At 43.3% G+C, this 18,843-nt stretch overlaps 1 protein-coding gene across 1 annotated transcript in view; it reads right to left on the bottom strand.

Moving 5' to 3' along the window:
- Positions 1–18,843, bottom strand: part of LOC125966695 (AT-rich interactive domain-containing protein 3B) — a 42,108-nt gene that overhangs the window by 17,570 nt on the left and 5,695 nt on the right. Inside the window, exons 3-4 of the mRNA XM_049717105.2 lie at positions 3,550–3,624; positions 3,317–3,389 (exon numbers count right to left, since the gene is read on the bottom strand). Of these exons, the coding sequence (XP_049573062.1) occupies positions 3,317–3,389; positions 3,550–3,624 (148 nt within the window). The remainder of the gene's footprint in view (positions 1–3,316; positions 3,390–3,549; positions 3,625–18,843) is intronic.

The following is an 18,843-nucleotide window of genomic DNA, read 5'->3' as shown; positions in this document are numbered from 1 at the left end:
CCACACCTTTCAAGATGACTCCATGGCACAGTTCGAAAGTAACTCCTCCCAGAATAACTCTAAAGCGCAGATAACCCGCCGTTTGCTCCCCGCTAAGCCGAGACTGCGCGTCCGATTAGCGGTGTGACACTAGCGTGGCGCTAGGCTACGTTAAACCCCGATCTGGTGTAACACTAGGCCGTATCTAGCCTTCGTTACCGCCACGGAGTTCCTCGTTATTGCGCTGAACAAGAGGAGCCCTCAAGAAGAGCCCTCGCTCTGTGTCTCTCCGGCGGCCATTAATCATCTCAAGTGGACAGCGCTGACAGGCGGTTGGCCACATCACTCTTTCATTTTCTTCCTGGTGATACGACAACAACCCTGCTCCATTTCCACGCGATTATGTCTTGTCGGACCAAACAACCAATCAACCAAAAAAAAAAAAATAATTGTAATGGATATGATGAAGGCATGTTCCACTTCAGAAGCCAGGCTACATGTTTAATGGCGATTACATGGACATTAGCGGCTGCTCAAGATAATGGACAATGCTCTAGAATAAGATGGATGATTTATGTTTGCCATTTAACGTTCCGACATATTTGAAAAACATTTGCGGAAAAAGCAAGTCAGGCTAGCATATTATCCATCAAAGATGATTTATTCATTTTACGTCTTCGGGAGTGCTAATATTTCTAATTGTTTTTTTTTGCGGATTCCATGCTTCAGTGCACTGTTACCATAGCAACATGGCTGAAAACAGGAAGGAGCTGGCTTACAAAAGGCACAGTCAGTGTGGCCAAATTGGTCTGCAAGATAGAGGAAGCGCCTCACAATTAGCTAGGATGCATTTTTCTGGGAAAATGAAATTAAGCTAAAATGAAATAAATAAAAAAATTAAAACCAATAATTTAATTATATTAAATTATATTATAGTAATTTCAAATTTTATTTAAAAAAATGCTCTAATTTAAAAAACAAAACTAAATGAAAAAAAACTAAATAAAAAAAAATCCATACGCAATATCACACAAAATATAAAATCTTAAAAATAGAAATAAAAATTAGATTTCTCCGGACCCCATGAGCTAATCTTTGGGGAAAAACCTTGTCACACTGCTAATTACAGCCAAGTCAGGACTTAACGACTTATTGTAATAGCACAAAAGGAGCAACTGGACGAGAGATGACGACCTGCAAGAAAGTGAGGAAATGAACACGTCTTCCTTATTAAAAAGTCCGTCAAGGGTTTCCTTTCCGCAAAGGCAGCTGCTAAAATTCCTTAGCCATTAACACACAAACGGACACACACACACGGGTGTTTTTAAGCGCAGGGGCAGGAAATGGGAATCCCTCGTAAGTTTTCCTTCCGCTGCTGCTTTCCTCTCGCAGCCTGGAGGCCCCCGCGATGAATGAGGTGAGAAAAAGCGCTTGGCCATTTGTCTCCAGTCATCAGCGGATTCCTCTCCTTGACTAACAAGCCCATAGAGGTCAGTCAAAGTATTTAGATTAAAGGGGTTGATCAACTTTTCGGGGTTGAGGGATAATTCAGTTTTTTCAAATGACCCACCGAGTATTCTTGGTGATCTGGTCGGCATATGCGGCATATTTTTTTATTTTTTTTTTAAATGTGTGTAATTATTGCAAATGACTTGACAGAGCCTCCCAAGCAAGAGCTTAGTTTAGAAACCGACAATAATGAATGAAAAAAAAAAAGTGCCCGCCCCAAAACGAAAAAAAAAAAGTGTAATATCTCAGTGACGTCTTTGAAGTCGAAACCAGAGGAGGGGTAACACGATGTAATGAGAGAGCTTCTTCTGCTTTACTCTGACAAGTGTAAAAAACTAAACAAAAGGAGGATCCCCCCCCCCCCCCGTGTCCCCCTGCCCCGAGCCACCACACAATTTGTTTCCCTTGTGATTAAGACGCCATGAGAAGAGGTCGGCCGAGCCCCTGAAACGACCCGCTATGCCTGCATTAAAGTCACTTAGCCGCCGATATTCGCTTTTATCCCGCGCTGGCTGTTTAATAATGCCCTTTCCACTGCAAATAATGACGAGCATTATCACAGTCAATACACTCAGTGAGGGGGAGAAAAAAAAAAAAAAAAAAAAAAAAACCTCCCATATTCTTTTTTTTCCCTTTGTCCATTATAGATGAGCACTCAGTTCTAATGTCCGCCACTGACCCCTCCTCTTCTTCACTGCCAGGGAATCTGAGCCAAGCTTCCCGCTGGAATTAGATGTCTTCGCCTTGATTATGTGAAATTGATTTTGATAATCAAATTTATTCATGCCCGGAAAGTCGGAGATCCGGGGTGCAGACACTTTGACATGAACGGCGGGGTGACGAGAGCGTACGCTAGGTCAAATTAGGGGGAACGTAAAATCGTGAACAATGAACTAGGAGAGCGTGAGAGCCTGAGAAAGAGCGAGCGTGTGTTCCGTACAGTAGCTGTGTTCTGGTTGTCGTTAAACAAAAAGTTCACTGACGACCGCCTCGGTAATCCATCGTAGCTGCTACATTCGAGTAGCGTAACCAAATAAACGCTCGCATTACTATTGTTTGCATTTTGCGGGATGCAAACCTGCAACTTAGCTACAGATGATTCTATTATGGTGCTGGTGTGAACAACACAAACCGGCGTGGCGCGTTCAGCCGGTTATCTGCTGTCAGCCGACGTTTGAGTCTCGGGGTGATGGATCAGCGTGCGTAAAGGGGGGTCAGCAGACTACGACTCCCGTCGTCTGTCGCTGGACAGCGACGCTAACAGGGCCCTGACAGATTCCGTCCCTCCTTCTCGTCTTAATTCATCAACCCCCCCCCCCCCCAACCAAATGAGGACTTTTAAAGACCAGTCAGACCAGATCAGTAGATCAGATCACTAGTGGAAAGTTAAATTACAAAATAGCGTGTGACGCTATCATTCGTCGGAACGCAGTTAATCACGCAAGCGCTCGTATATTTATACAACCTGATTATAGCATGGGAAAAAACATTATGAGCTGTGGAATAATCACACACTTAATCCTTTCAGATGAATCATAGATGTGCATGTTGTAAAAAAAAAAAAAGATGTGCGTGTTGTTAAAAAAAAAAAAAAAAAAAAACCTGGACAGGTCGCCGGCCAATCACAGGGCGGATACAAACAGACCAGTCGCCGGCCAATCACAGGGCAGATACAAACAGACCAGTCTCACTCATATTCAAACCTTTGTTCAAGTTCCTATTTGTGCACTAAATCAAACAACTCATAAATTACTTTCTGCCTACAGAAACATTTTGAGACGGCAGATTCCGTTTAAATATGATTATCATGTAAATAAATGCAAAGTACCTCTTTTCTGCATGAAGGTAAAGAGATCATCCAAGAACTCCTTCCTTTTGGGGTCGTTATCCAGCTCGTACAACTGAGGAAGAAACACCATTACTAGTAGTAACTTGGACAAAACCATATCATGCAAAATTTTGCTTTGGATTGGTCGGTTTGAAGCCATTTTAAAATTGAAACGACCCATTAGGCACCTTTAATTGGGGCTTTATTTATTTTTTAAAGCAAACTAGTCGTACCTTGGCAAAGTCTCTGGAGGCTTCTCCTCGTCCTCTGCTACCGTCCGCCTCGTCCGCCCAGCTTGCGCTTCCGTTCTACAAGAAAATACAGAATACAGATTTGTTGAATTCAATTCATTGAAATATATTTTGATACCAGAAATGTGGTTCAATTGTGAGAAAGCAAACTATTTGCACCAGAAAAAAAAAAAAAAAAACGCAATTGGTTACCGACTCTACATTCTTCTTTGCTTCTTATCTATGTATGCGCTTTAAACAGTGCCCCCTAGTGTTTGGACTGAGACGCCACATAACTGAAATGCCTCAAGTGACTTGCTATGGCTGAGTGAAATGTGTGGAGGGAGTGTGAGAAAAACCTGCAGTTAGATGTTAAAATGTCTAATCGCAAGTTGTTACGAAAAAAAAAGGCGCCATTTTAGTGAAATGGAAAAAGGAAAAATTTGTAGTTTTAAAACCTTTTCATCGGAACCATAAGATTTGTACAGAGCTTTCATGTTTTTCCTCCAATTATCACAAGAGGTAAACTGAACCTCCAAAATTTAATACGTTCTCAATCTGTGGGAATGCAACTTTTCCTACGGGTGGGAGGTCGCAACCTCTGGAGTTATCGTACCCCTGAGCTCCCGCGTCCCCTTCTCCACCAGCAACCACTTCTTTACCGTCAAACAGCTTCATTTGACCTGAACCATCTGCATCTGCCCCCCTACCCCTCCACCAGCACCCGCCCTTGTCTTCCGACCCAGCTGGATCCGAGAAGTCCAACCCACCCGCCCCCCTAACCAATCCTTCAATCCAAATGCAGCTGTGACGGCTGTCCCAAGTTCATGGAGTGTAGCTACGCTGTCAGGAGAGGGCAGGCTGGTCAACAGCCTTTACCAAACACACACACACAGATGTAGTGATGGAGCTTGTGTTTGTGAGTGGGGGGTTGCAAAGGCCCCACAAGACGGGAAGGAAGGAAAATAGGGGCAGAGAGAGGGGTGCATGGTATGTGCCGAGCAGGAATGTCTCCTTCAAGACAAAAACCTATAAAAGCATCAGGAATCAAAACAAGATCCTTTTGGAGCAAAGTCGGGGCGGGGGTCGTCAAGAGGGGGGGGGGGGGAGCAGGAACCCATTGGTCAATGAAAATTACAGGGCCTGAAATGAAGGACCCGCAGGCCAAAAGGTTGCATGTAGTGATTTTCACACCAAATGCTTGTAAAGACAAATATGGAGGAGAAAAGTATGGGAAGGAGATGAATCGATTCACATTTCCTGAATCGATTGCAAATTAATACATGGATTTTTATTATTTTCACCTACCCCAACTTTGTTTTTTGTACCTGCAAAAACTGTTAAGTAAATTCAATGTCAGCCCCTAAGAAGAAAATGGCTCCCCACCCCTTCCCCTGTTGCTTTGCACTTATCTATATGCCACTTAAAAACATACCATTGGATCATCATGTGAAGGTAAATACACGCTATAGTACATTTGGAGGACGTACAGACCTTTGTACAGCATTTGTCCACACTTCTGTTAACCTTTAGCCACTATAAACATCTATAAAGGGAGATAAATCCGCTTGCTAGCTGCCTATGTATATAATCTCTTATAGTGGGCGGGGGGAGAGGATATTCAACTGCCCAAAGTTGAACAAAGTAATCTTGCTGATAAAAGTAAACAAGAGGGAAGGTTTCCTAACTTCCAAAACATTTGCAGCGCTCAAGGTTTCCTCATTTTTTTATAGTTTGACCATCTTTCTTGTACGTAAACAATTATTTGGACTTTTGACCTTTTCAAATAATGTCTCAAATGGTTTAGGCAAACTCTTGTACCAGTCCACCATGGACTAGGTTTACAAATTTCAGTGGCGTAGTTTACAATTCTAACAACTGACAATGTTAGGGGGAACACAAATGTGTTGAGACAAAAACACACGGGGTTGTGTAGGGGCTGTGCGGGTCCTGACTTTAAACTAGAGCAAAGTCTAACACACTGCCCTCAACGCCATGTTGGCTTTGGTTGACATTGATATATGCGACTTGACTGCGGTCGCATCGGTAAAAAAAATAAAAAATAGAATGATTTAATCTGACAGAATAATACTATTGAGAACAACACAAGATTTATTTTTCTTTTTAAATAATTGATCTCAACATATGGGAGCTTAGCCTCCAACAGGAAGACGAAACCTGTCAACCGCAAAGACATGTTGGTTCTTGAAGGGAGACTGGTCAAAAAACCAGGAATGTTAACGCTTCACGTCACCTTTTTAGTCGGGTTAAGGTGGCTACTGACATTTTCACTCGTCGTGGTCAGCCACCTTAAGAGCCTAGTGCTCAAATTACGTCTTAAAAGTGGAATCGAAGATAAAACCAAAACAAAAAGCTCAAAAATAAAATGGCGTTGGTTTTGAAACGCTCCCAACTTGCTTTTATTGTCCATATCCCAAAACATGATGACTGGATAGTCAACATGGGGTAAAGAAAACGCAAAAAAAGAATCATCAGCCTCCATTTTCATTTTTTTTTTAATGCAGCTAGCAGGTTTGCGGGTGGTCTAATCACATTGTCGGACATCCGTGACCGATTAGCGCCGTACCAAATCAGGGATCAGAATAACCCGTACATGAGAAGTGAGCAGTAGCCTGTCGCTGCATTTACGGAGTAAGGGGGTGGGGAGGAAATAAAGGGTCCAAAGTTCCCTCGTGGCTTATACCACCGCCACACAATTTGCAGTGATTGGTAGGGCTTGTAAAACCGGTTTAACTGTCCGTTGAGACTCAAACACGGGGTGTTAATTCCCCCCGCTATCTACATTTTCCAAATCCTGATGACTTAAAATGGCTGCGGGGCAATTCTAACGCAGCCATTACACAAAAGATTGTCTCAAGTAGGAAGGCACCATTTTAGTGAAGGGGCAGGCGTGCCGGAACAGGAAGGGTTAATGGCTACTGCTGCTGCAAGGGGAGTTGGGGGATGGATGGCATTGATCGCTCAGGATGTTGACAGCACTTCTCCAATTTGATAGTGCAGCTGTTATTAGATGAAGAGGCAGAACCTCAGTAAAAGCTTCATGTGATTCGCATCCTTGGCTTGGAAGGTTTTGCTAGCTAGGGTCTGAAAATTAAGTAGCGTCGGTAGAACGACAGCACGGCGTTTCGAGTAGCTGTAATTTGGTGCCCCCACCCCCCCAGTGTCTAAAGGGCACCAACACGGAATGGGCGTGAGCGAGGGGCGGTCGACACTCTTTTAAAAGTCCTGTAAAAGCCATCTATTTGATGCCCTTTCCCTCTGTTGTTCTGTAAAAATGACACCGACGCGGAATGGGAGGGGCAGTCGAAACGCCGCAGTTGTGCTTCCTGAAGATGTACGGTATCAATCGTAATTTTGCTGCCTTTATTTTGTGTAATGGGAACGGGAGTTGGCGGTTGTAATTAATCGAAATTATTATCTGAAATTAAAAACTTTTGAGCTATTTTCAGCAGGCTTCGAAAATTGGGCCCACAGTCCGAAACGGGATTGGTAAAGTTGAACAGTTAGCCAAGTTAGCTGAAGGCCAAGCATTTCCTCCGTCACGTCGCCACACACCGTAGATAGTCTCCTGGGTCATAACCATTGAACTAGTAGGAAATCAATAAGCCTAGATGCACAAATACAGGGAGGTCCCAAGCCCCCCGGCACTATCCCGCCCCCTCCCTCCGGACGCCAATTTCACAGCGCAGGTCGATACTCATCATCCTCAGTCATACGGTGTGTATGGGAAGCTGACAGGAGGGCGGGACTGCAGTTGTGTGTTAACCTATATCATGACACTCGTTTGCTACATTCAGACGGCTTGAGCAGATAAGGCCCTCGGCCATCTCGTGCGCGTAGCCCGCCGTGTGATTTTTTACACACACATTCCGACACAGAGGTGTGACGGCCGAGCCATTTACTGAGCAACTTACTAATTCTGCTGGAAATGCGTGTTGGTAGACATTTTGTATCTGGGAAATGAAGCGAAACTGGTTCAAGTCAACCATGTGAGAAAAGAAGTTGGGATTGGGCACTTGGGTCTGCAATGTAGTCAGAGGTTGGGTCTTGTCAATTCACCCCCACGGCATCCATAAAAAACATGATAGTTTTTACACAGTTGTAAAAAAACGGCAATAAACAATGCAATGTTGTGAATGCAACCAACGCCCTTGTGAAAATTGTCGAATGGCATGAACGAATGAACAACCTTTACAAAAAAAATTACATAAATAGTGACTCTGTGTCACTTCAAATTGAAAACCAAAAAAACAAAGACCCTTCTCTTGCCCCACCGCAAACTTTTAACATCTCATTCCCATTTCTTTCCTAGCCCGTCAAAATAGCCCAGAGGTGGGGCAAATAGCTCAAGCAGACGCCGCCATAATAATTTATTAACAGTCAAATACTGCCACAGAAATCTGGACGGCAGCCAATAACGGCGCCATGAGTGGCCATCAAAAGACAAAACAAAAAAAAGACATGCCTGTTTGGTTTCATTCCAAGACGGCGGAGACGACAATGACGATTACCCCTGCTGGATTTCCGTGCATGCATTCCATGACTTGTAATGCAATGCCAAGTCCCATGTCGCCTATTTGGCTCAGTGCCGAGTCACACAAGTCAGCAATTTGTCAAGGTGAAGCAATATACGATGATGAGGTGGACTGGTATTACGGGAATCCGCTGACAGCAAGAAACTGCCATCTTTATTAGTGGGGCGGCAATTTGTGGTGAGGAGCAAAGTGGTTTCAGAATTTTTATACCATCAGTAGATTTTTTCCTGATATTTCCCCACTCGGCTTATTCGGAAATCCAAAGGGCGATCGAGATGACTTCACCATCTGCGAGCCAGCCGGTAGAAAGCGAAACATGTTTCCCTCTCAGCATGACTGTATTGTAAGGCCATGATCTCTAATCCGAATTGAATAATCGGGGCCCCAATCTCTCAGCGGGGTGCCGAGAATCATTTCTCGGGCAGCCGAGGAGGAGGGCGCGTCGGTCGGGGGGCTGAGGGGATGCCGTGCTAACAACTGCGAAGGATCTCATGGTGAGCGGCTAACAAAAGGCTCCAGCTAATTGTGAATCCATGTGCGGCATGAGGGGAAGTATAAATCCCATCGCTACTCCGGAACATATGGCCCTGTCCGTCCTTTCTGCTCATTCTCTCGTTAAGAATTATGGAGCACAAAAAGTGGTGAGCGAAGAACAACACCCTGGGGGATCGTCTTACACTCTCAATCCAATCCTGTTTGCGACGTTAAAAAAAAAGGATTTCTGGGTTTTTGGAGGGAACAGACAAAGTGGCGGGACAAGGGGGCTCTAAATGTCGAAATGTCCAGAGGCTGGGCGTGTTTCTACCTGCCCGGACTTTGCTTAGTGCGGCACTTCTAAAACAGACCGCTGAAAAACAAGCCTTTGGGCGAGACCACCTCTCCCCTTCCATTAATCACTTCAATTACAAACCTCCAAAAAGGGAGAAATGAGGGGGAAGAATAGGATGACAACATGGGGAAAAGAATTACACTAGCAGACCACAATCTTAGGGGAAACAAATGGTGTTTCTGAAAAATTTGACATGCTATGCACACAAAAAAACCTACATCAAATGCAGTTGTTTGCATGTCAGGTTAGTTAGCAACTGCTAGCTGATATCTGAATACATTTGTGCACTGCCTTCCGGGGTTAGGGTTAAAAAAGTAACACTAACCCCAACACCAAACCAGACTGGGATATAATTGACTGCAAAGGATTTCCAAGCAACTAAATGATTGCTAATTTGTCATATTCAAAATAGGAGGCCTAGCTAGCTAGCAGCAGCTAGCTAGCTTTGCTAAATAGAGAGTGATAGACTACAAGGGTTTTCATACGTACTAAAAAATTCTTTCCTACTTTTATTGTGGATTAGTGCTATCCTAAAATGCGCTACAAATTGAGTTTTAATCGTGGTTACTTCACCAATTTGGGAAATTCTTTGCAAACCAAGCACCCTCTGCCCGAATTTTCACTTGTCAGTTTATACTTGAAAATGGTTGGACTCGAAAGTTGTTTTCAGGACCATGCTGGAAATGTGTGTATATGTCTGGTTTGAACATAAACAGAGCTGAAAGCTGGTTTTCATTAACCCGGGTAAGGGGCGGGGGTGACACAATACTGCTAAAACATGCAGATAAATCACTTTTTCCCCCCATTGCTTCTATTGGAAAATTCTCGTGGTTCTGCATAGCGCGGTAGATGCGCTATAAGATTGAAGACTGACCCCTTCTAACATTCATCTGGCCATACTTCACGGGGGGTAGGGGTGGGGGGGGGGGGTGAACGCTCCGATGGACGCTTGAACCTACAACAGACCTCACAGGAAAAGGCGCATTTGCATATTGTGTTCCTGAGTAAACAAATCTGTAAGCGACTCGCAAGTCTGGTTTGCCAAATAAACTGAGTGCATTTGTTCAAGTCGCAGTCCTTTCACCAAGACACCACATTCCACGGAGGCCCCCCCATCCCCACCCCCGTCGCCCCCTGCCCATTACATCGACAGGACCCTTTCGCTGCCTCACACAAATGCTACGTTTATAGGCTGCTGTGGCCAGAAGTTCACACTCATTGGTTCAAAGAGGCTTTCACGAACAGAGCAAACATTTTTTAGTGAATCACATCTGTGCCACCGCCTCAAGTTAACCCTTTTCTCACAAGAGAAAAGTAAAACCTCCGCGGCCAGACTTTCCGGCCCCTGCTAGTGCCCCCCTCCAATATAATTTAATTTGGAACCGTTTTGTGCTCTTACAGCTATTGCAATATGGAAAGGCTATTCACAGACAAAACATTTTGGAAGGGCAATAAAAACCACGACGCTCAGGTCGAAGCAGCTATTTGTAGCATCACGCTAGCTAAAAGCTGCGGCTAAAAATATAAAGCGTATCTCGCTTCTCCTTCAAGAGGAAGCATCCACTTCACTTCTGGGCTAATGGCTAGCGAGACGTACATTTATCACGCCGACAACTACGATACGTTCGTGATAAGCAAACGCATCTCATTAAAGGGACGTATCCCGTTTTTTTAATCAAATCCTTGATAATCGAACCTCACAGCTAAACAAATATCAAGTGTTGACAACTTGACAACAATTCATTCACCATCAATTGCCCAGGCCTGAAAGAAAATGTGGTGTGACAATCAGAAGGCAGGTCAAAATCAGGAAAGTCAGTGTTGTGACTTATCTGCGCTATCAAATGTTCTAACTCTAAGCGGAATTCACAGCTTCCACTTGGCGACCTCATCGATAAATGGCATCGATTTCTTCAGGAGGTATCTGTTTCCCCTCAGCCAGCGTTAAGTGTGAGGGGGCATTCCAGCACTGACAGGCCAGTGGCCCCCTGGGGACCCCCCTGCCCCGATCCGCGACGGTGAAGGCCCGTCACGCATCTGGAGCTCATCTCCAGGGCCCGACAAACGTCTCTACTGGACACTTCAACGGTCAAAAAACAGCAGGAACTTTGAAAGAGGAACCACACAACACAAAGCACATGCTTGCAGGGAACGGGGAATGATAGCGTCGTCCTTGCGCCACACTGAAGAAGTCTAATTTACTTAACAACATAATTCCATAAAGAACTGCAGACGATGAAATAGAAACAAATATATCGGAATGATCAAAATTGTAAATTCATCTTTTTTGCCGCCACAGAGACCAGGCTAAGTACAGCGTGGGTCGTAGTTAGCTTAAGGTTAAGTTAGCTTAGCGCTTAGCATTTCTAAGCGGTGACTGGGAAGAAGATGCTTTTTTCTCCAGCTAGGTTAATGTGCCCCGTCATAGAAGCGCTTTTAGCTTTGACGACGACAAAATCGTGTTATCTGAGATCACGACTTCGATCCCAAAATGATAAATTGTTCAACTCAAAGGACAATTCATTTGATAGACACGGGTAGTTGCCGCTTTGTTTTTACTTTGAGCAAATCCTGGTAATGATCAAGCATTGACAGCCTGCTCCACCAACATTTAATGGCGTCGGCTAAAGAAAGCTTGGCAATCGATTTCAGCCATCTGTCAAGGATGATATGATCTAGAGTAAACCCCTGCTGTCTGCGGCGATAAGGACCGAGTCCCGCTTCAAATAGTGAAAATTCATGATTAACTGACGTTACCCTTAAAGGATTAGACTCTTCTACAATTGCCTATAGATTCCGGCAAAAGCTTTTATTTTTTGACATGAATCTTCTCGACTCGCTTAAGATAAATGAACTTTACTTCGATATTCTAATAAACTTTTCGCTTCGAAGCCTTGAATGTAACACACAACAAAGCAGACAAAAAAAACATTACATCATGTCTTGCTTAGCCAACTTGAAAAGTGCTTTTTGTTTTATTATTTGGCGGGCAAACTTGTTTGAATGTACGAATGACATCAAATTTAGCGGCTAAGAGTGCTGCACACGGGAAATGCCCTCGCAATCTAAGATTTGAAATATTTTTGCAAAGGGAAGTGTGTTAATAAATGTCAAGAACCCGAGTGTGACACAACAGGTCCCCCAAGCTTCTCAAAAAAACTAAAACGCTAACCTTTTGCACATGCTAAGGCTAGAGGGGGAAAGAAAGAAAAAAATCTTTATCGGGACTCCCCCATTGCCGCTAAAATTAATTATCTAGACGACACGGTCACATGTGGAAACCGTCCTCTCAGGTTTTCTAATCACATTTATTCGGGGGCAGCAGAACCTGAGAGGTCTTTGTCGGAGCAGATGGCTTTGGCTAATCAAGGCCTGGCCCGCCGGCGGCCGGGCCAGTCCAAATCTGCCGCTAAAATTAGCCTAACCGCGTTACACATTAATATGATCATGTCGGTCAGGTAACGAGATTCGGGATCTTAAAGAAGTAAATCCGGCGCAAACGGAGTTACGTCTGGCACCTGCTCCCGTATCGACTCGGGGCAAAAGAAAACACGCTTTTTCATGCTACATCAACCTTCTTGCAATAATCCACGATTGACGTTGTCCCCGTTGTTAATAATTTAATTTTTAGCCGCACTCATTAATCATTTACCAACTGGGCTTTTTAAAATTATTGACCGCAGTCATTATGGCCCGCAACACCGCTCACAATCTGACGGTCTATTAACCAGCCTGGCGCAGTTTTGTCATGTTAAACTCGTTTCATTCATTTTCATTTCAGTGTAATTGCTGTGCTGCTCCTACGCTCGCATTTTTTCCAGCCCGGAAGTCTTGCGTCAGGGTTTTTTCCTACATACAAAATTCAGTGACGGCTGCCTCTACACTAAGAGGCGCTGACGTGAATATTCTCATCCGACCGGCGTCATTTTTAATCATGGCATTCGGAGCTAATGAATCGGAAACTATTCAGATAACCAATTATTGTCTGGAGACGTTATTCAGTTTAAAATTATGTCTGGTTTTAGACTCAACAAATGATATTCTCTAATTTCTGGAGTACTTCATAACTAATTATCTCGTGTTTAATCAAAATAACAGACAAGTAAACATGTTAAAATTGGAAAACCATGATCAGCATTCTTCAATATCCAAAAAAAGAGCTTTAAAAATGTTGATGAGTACCTAGCAAACAAGAAAAACGGGTTTATGAACAGTTGTCGAAAAATAACAATAAAATGCAAATTACAGATAGATTTATCAATTCTAAAAATATTTCGTTGGATTACTTTCCGAGTATCTGTAGCATCACGTGTTCTGACTCAAACACTGCTACTTTTCATGATGGAGGTTGAACTGTGTATCACCTCGGGGATTTATTTTCCAAAGCTACTGCGGCCCAATTAACAGTATAAACAGTGTAAAAGGGCACGTGAACAGTTTTTCTTACTAAACGGAGCTGCTTTAAAAACCAATCGGGCCGGAGGGTTCTTGTATTGTTCTTGTTTCTTGAGATAATTAGGATCCCGTACGAGCCGGGCCGCTCGGAAAAAAGCAGCTCGGAGTGTGAGTGTCGGAAGCTGATCCGCGGCTGTATCGCTATTAGCATCATGTGACATTTCCTGGGCCGCGGCCAGCGCTTTTGGAAGCTGCTGCCTTACAAGTGCGCTGGCGTTTGGAAGGCTTGGCAAGCGAGCGTGGCCACACGCTGCTGCAAACACGGGATTTTGGCAGGCGGTTGGAATGAGTGCAGAGTGAAAGGGAAAAAAAAAACGTCCTCGCCCGTGGCTGCAAGCCAGAGCCAAGTCAGTCAGCTGCTGCTGTTGTGTTTACCGCAGGGCCTTGACACGGTGGCCCAGTTAGTACCTAGCGGACTCCTTACACCGGGTTGGACCTCAGCCAATATTGTGACACGAGGGAAAACAAAATATTCTAACAAGATGCCTTTCAACCACTTGAAGCTAAATTGCTAGCATGATGCATTGTTAGCTTTGATGGATAGGTGATTTTATTATGTATCACTTTGTATCAAAAGCCATTTTTTTCCTCGGTGTAAAATTCTTCTTTAGTCTGTTCACGTAACAAGTTCAAATGACTCGTATGTCCTCTTCGTCCTTGCCAATTGTGCGCGACAAAAGACGCCATTTTGTGAGGAGATCACGCAGCGCAATGTTTAGCTAGCCTTTGAGTCCCTCCCGACAAAACCAAATTATTTTCTTTACATTATATTATATTTTATTTTTATTGTTACATATTTCATTTTATTTACATTATGCCTCTAATATTTATTTGTTTTGTGTGTATGTGGTCATTTAGCTAATGAATTTTATGAATGATCTTTTTTGTTTCTATCGTCCATTTTCTGCAGCTTCCCCCAAAAAGTTATTTTGTTGACGCCAAACATTTTTTGCTGTACATTTAAAATGCATTGTGTATGTAATGGGGAAGCACGCAAATATTTTACTATGCGTATATTAAAGCGTATATTGTTTAGTGGCTCTCGACACGGAGCAAAACTTTGTTCAACACACACCGATATGACCTTGGGGCTCCATTGGCCTGCAGCTGCCCAAGTGTAGTTCTTTCATTGCGCTATATGTTTAGTTCCTTCTGTTTGCCTTCATTAAAGAGCAGGTGTTGAGATACGCCAAGTGGGAGGGGCTAGAAAGGACCAATGGGAGGCGGCAGTGAAGGGGGGGTGTTGGTCGTGGTTTTAGCTAGCGGGCGACTGATCGAATTACAGCAAGCATCAGTAGCTCAGTTTCCATTAGGAGGTGAGGAAGTTAATCCTCGGGGGTCGATTTAGATGTGGGGGGGGGGGGGATGTGACAACAAGTGGAGGCGTTTTTTTTTAAAAACTTTTTTTAGTCTTTCACTTCAATTCTCTAACAGGGAGCTGAACGGCAAAATTGGTCATGTGACCAAAGACAACTGCTGCACTTTTATTGCGAGGCTTCGAGCACTCGTGAAATACTAACAAATGCTAGCATTTAAATTGAAAAAAAAAAAGATCATAAATTGTTTTGTTTTTTAACTGTAATAAATACCTTATTGGCTTAAATTGAGTAATATTGATCAAACATAATATAATGTAAGTCAAGCAAAACTGGAATTTAATATTAAATAAATACTCGGGGGGGGTTGTCCTGTCATTCCGGAATTCAAAATCAAAGAATCTAAATCAGAATTTATCACGATTTTTAACATAAGACGCATATTCTTGAAAAATGACATTGTGACACGATTGTGTCCTTTGATAGTTGGACGGAAAAAAAAAAAAAAAAAAAGTGTCTCTGCTTGCACCAGCAGGCCCTCCCTCCCATCAGCTCCTCCCATCCAGGCCCTTTGGCTTCTTTCTTTTACTGCCCCCGTGACACTGATGAAGGGGGTTGAACTGGATTGAAAGATCACCAATCAGGGGCCAACTATAACACGGGCGAGCAAACACCCGCCATCTCGCCTTCCTACCCCCATTCGCTCGTCTCTTGTTGGAAGCCCCCTGTGGGAATGTTCACTGTTTGAAGAGTTAACTCTTTAATTCCGTCTGGAATGTTTCCTCTGGGTGGGGCGGCGTGGTGTGTCGAGCCAGACCGCTAAAGCCGCTCCTCCCCCTTCATCTGCCTACTAAATTCAATACCTCTATTTCTGGCCGGGGGGGTGTGAGGGGAGGGGGGGGTCTTCCACATGTAGGTGTTAAGAGCAGGTCAGCACAAAGTGAGGTTTGTGTGCGTGCCACGTGATTATTCCCTTATTGAGATCAATGTGAAAAAGTCATTGAAGCACCCGCCATGACATTTTCACGGGTCCGCAATCCGAACCGATATTGAAAAACGTCATGTGATGAAGTACAGTAGAGCGAGTGGAAATGGTTCAAAAAAGTGTCCAAATATTAGTTCTCATTAGCGCCGCCATTTCCCTGTTAGCAAATAATGAAAATGGAAATAAATAGTTTCACATTCTGCCCAAACGTTTGGGTTAGGGTTAGGGTTAGAGTTCCAAACAACAAGTTGTGTTGTCGATTATTTTTTAATGAAATAAATTATTATTATTTTTTTTTTTTAAATGAAAACAAATTTAAATCACAAATATAACGCGGACACGTTTAGATTTGCAACAGATGAAGTCACGCGACTTTAGCGAAAAAATTTTGCCCCAAAATCACATTTCAAATTTACTTCGTAAATTCCTTCTCTCCACAAATTCTACCTCGCAACAGAAGTCCGGTGTTGTATTTTTAGCCCAAAACTTAGCTCGATTTCTGAATCATAGCTCCTTTTCCGACGATATAGCTACGATATTAGCAGCTTAGCGCAGGAAGGAAGGCCACCATCACTTAACGATTATCATACTCAACTCCGAGCGGATACATATCGTAGGACCGAATCATTTTTTGACCACTTATGTCGTTATTAAACACAATCATCGGATTAAATTGAGTTTAATGCTCAAATATAGCCCGTCTCTACTGGAAACTGGAAAACAAAATAGAATTAGATGTTGCTAATTGGCGCGGCTCTGCATTTCCGTCCTGACAGAAATTCAACATGCAGCCATTATGGTCAGGCAACATTAGGCACAAAGGCACATTCATCAGGAGGGGAGAAAAAAAAAAAAATGTCAATAAAAAAAAGAATTGGGAGCTGAGGCGCCTCTATTCAGGGGATATGGGTGAGGGGGTCACGCAGCAGTGACTCTCAACCCGGACAAAGTAAATAATTATACCAACAGCTCCGTTTTTTCTTAATACCGTACAAGCAGTTTATAAATGAATGTGAAGTCCGCAGTGAACTTTCCACCCTGTCACACTGGAGCGCGAAAAGAGAGGTTGGGTCGAGGGCTGAAAAAGTCCAGCGGTGACAAACGACGGCGGCTGACGAGCACAAACGGCGGAGCCGCTCCCGGAGGGCTGACGAGAATAAATCAGCGTGAAACCAGATCCGCCGTAATGGAGTCAATGAGTCACGCCGGTTGAGTTGCCATTTTGTCATCTTAATGCAAGGAGGTAACTTGTGTGTTAACAAATAAAAGGAAAGATCATTTCAAAAACTGGTTCAAACATTTTTTTTTTTAGCAGAAATGACAGACAGTGCTAGCTCACAGCTAGCTCACATAAAGTTGTAAATAATGGAGTATATCACATGCTATGGATTTTTTTTTTTTTTTTATTGCGCCGACAGTTAGTTTTTCCACCTTGGTAAAGATTCGTGATTCGACAACGACATTTTATCACACGGCAACAGTAGCAACGTATTGGTCAGCTCAGATTGACGTGTCAGGAAAGTTCCAGGACACATCCCGGCGTCAAAATAAAACCTCGGCTCCGCAGACCGGTTCGATACAAAGATCTCGGCGTTGGTCATAAATGAAGCGTGAACGGCGGGTAGGGGGTGAAGACGGACATTCCTCCCTTCTCGAAAAGCTCAAGCACACAATCTTTATCGATCTTTCCTCCTGAGCTGCAGCTGTGGTGGCTGCCCTCACTTCCTGGCTGATGTGTTGCTGGGGCGACAGCTAAATTATGCAACAGGCCGGGCTGGCGGGGGACCGAAAGCCACGAGCCGGCTTTGAGGGGGCGGGGGGTGGCCGACGCGAGACATCTGGAACGATTCCATGTGTGAATATGCCTCGCTACAACAAAGTCAATAATTAAATCATTGCAAAAAAATTTTTTATTAAATAAAGCTATGGTACCAAACAACAAAAATAAAAATAATCTTAGTATAAAAAAAATGTATGGTACCAGTCAAAAGTTTGAAAATAACCTCTAATTCAATGTTTTTTAATTATTATTTAATAATAATTTATTATTTTAAAAAAAATCCTGGAATATAGATAAATACTTAAACTATTATTAAGAAATATTGATGATAGAATTCCTTGGTAAAATACTAAAAATAGAATGTAAATGTAAAAAGTAGAATGAAAATGTCAGATAATTTGAAGATGTTTCCAAAGTTTAAAAAAAAATATATATTGATCAAGGAAATTCACTTTGTCCATATCTGCAACAAATTTAAAGTGTGGCATAAATGAAGAAAAAGATGACAACATCAACACTATATAAAATTAAATTATATATATAAAATTGTAAATTAATTAAACAGAATTAAAACAATAATCTCTTAGAGGGAAATGTCGCGTTTATAGTACCGACAAGTTCAATCGCAAATTGTGTTTTATTGAAAAGTAGACCATGACTCATTATTTTATAGCGAGACCAGAACATCATTGATCATCATTGCAATCTTCTGCCTATTGTGACGTCTGCACAGAGCGGGTGATGGGGGGTGCGCCACCTGTAGCACACCATCGCCATCGATACAGTCGACCTCTGTTGTGCCGGCCTGATTAATACTGCATTAATCACACAGGGATTATCATGTGTGTGTGAGAAGGAGGTGCTGCTGGTTTGTGGGGCTGGATTACAGGGGTCACGCAGCCAATGTCCCAGCGTGGCAGAGGCCAAAGTGCTGAGGATGGCCTGCCGCCCGCCCCCCCTGGGCTTCCCTCCACGCGACGCCATTGTGCACTCCCTTGTTTGGCAATTATTTACTCTGCTGTTTAGGAAGCAAAAAAAAAACAGCGGACGTCCCCCTCTGTCCTCCCCTCCTCCCCATCTGTCCTGTAAAACTGTCCCAACGAGTGGTCCGAGAAGTCGGCATCCATGTTACATCACTGTTTATATTTATGAGTGCGTATTTGTCTTTTGTTTTCCAAAGTGACGGCAAGAATGGCGAGCAGCCTTGTGCAATGAATGCTGCCGCTTATTATGAACTGAGTTGAACTGTGCTTGCGTCAAGTCCGTGCTTGCAAGTCCGAGCAAAAAAAAAAAAAAAAAAAGTCCTGATGACAGATTGTCTCTCAAGGCTGCGCTGTTTTGAAAAAGCATAATTAAATTGTCTGAAATATTTTTAA

This window comes from Syngnathus scovelli, chromosome 4, assembly GCF_024217435.2.
Source record: "Syngnathus scovelli strain Florida chromosome 4, RoL_Ssco_1.2, whole genome shotgun sequence".
NCBI lineage: Eukaryota > Metazoa > Chordata > Actinopteri > Syngnathiformes > Syngnathidae > Syngnathus > Syngnathus scovelli.
The sequence above is the reverse complement of the archived record's forward strand: the minus strand, read 5'-3'. Positions and strand labels throughout refer to the sequence as shown.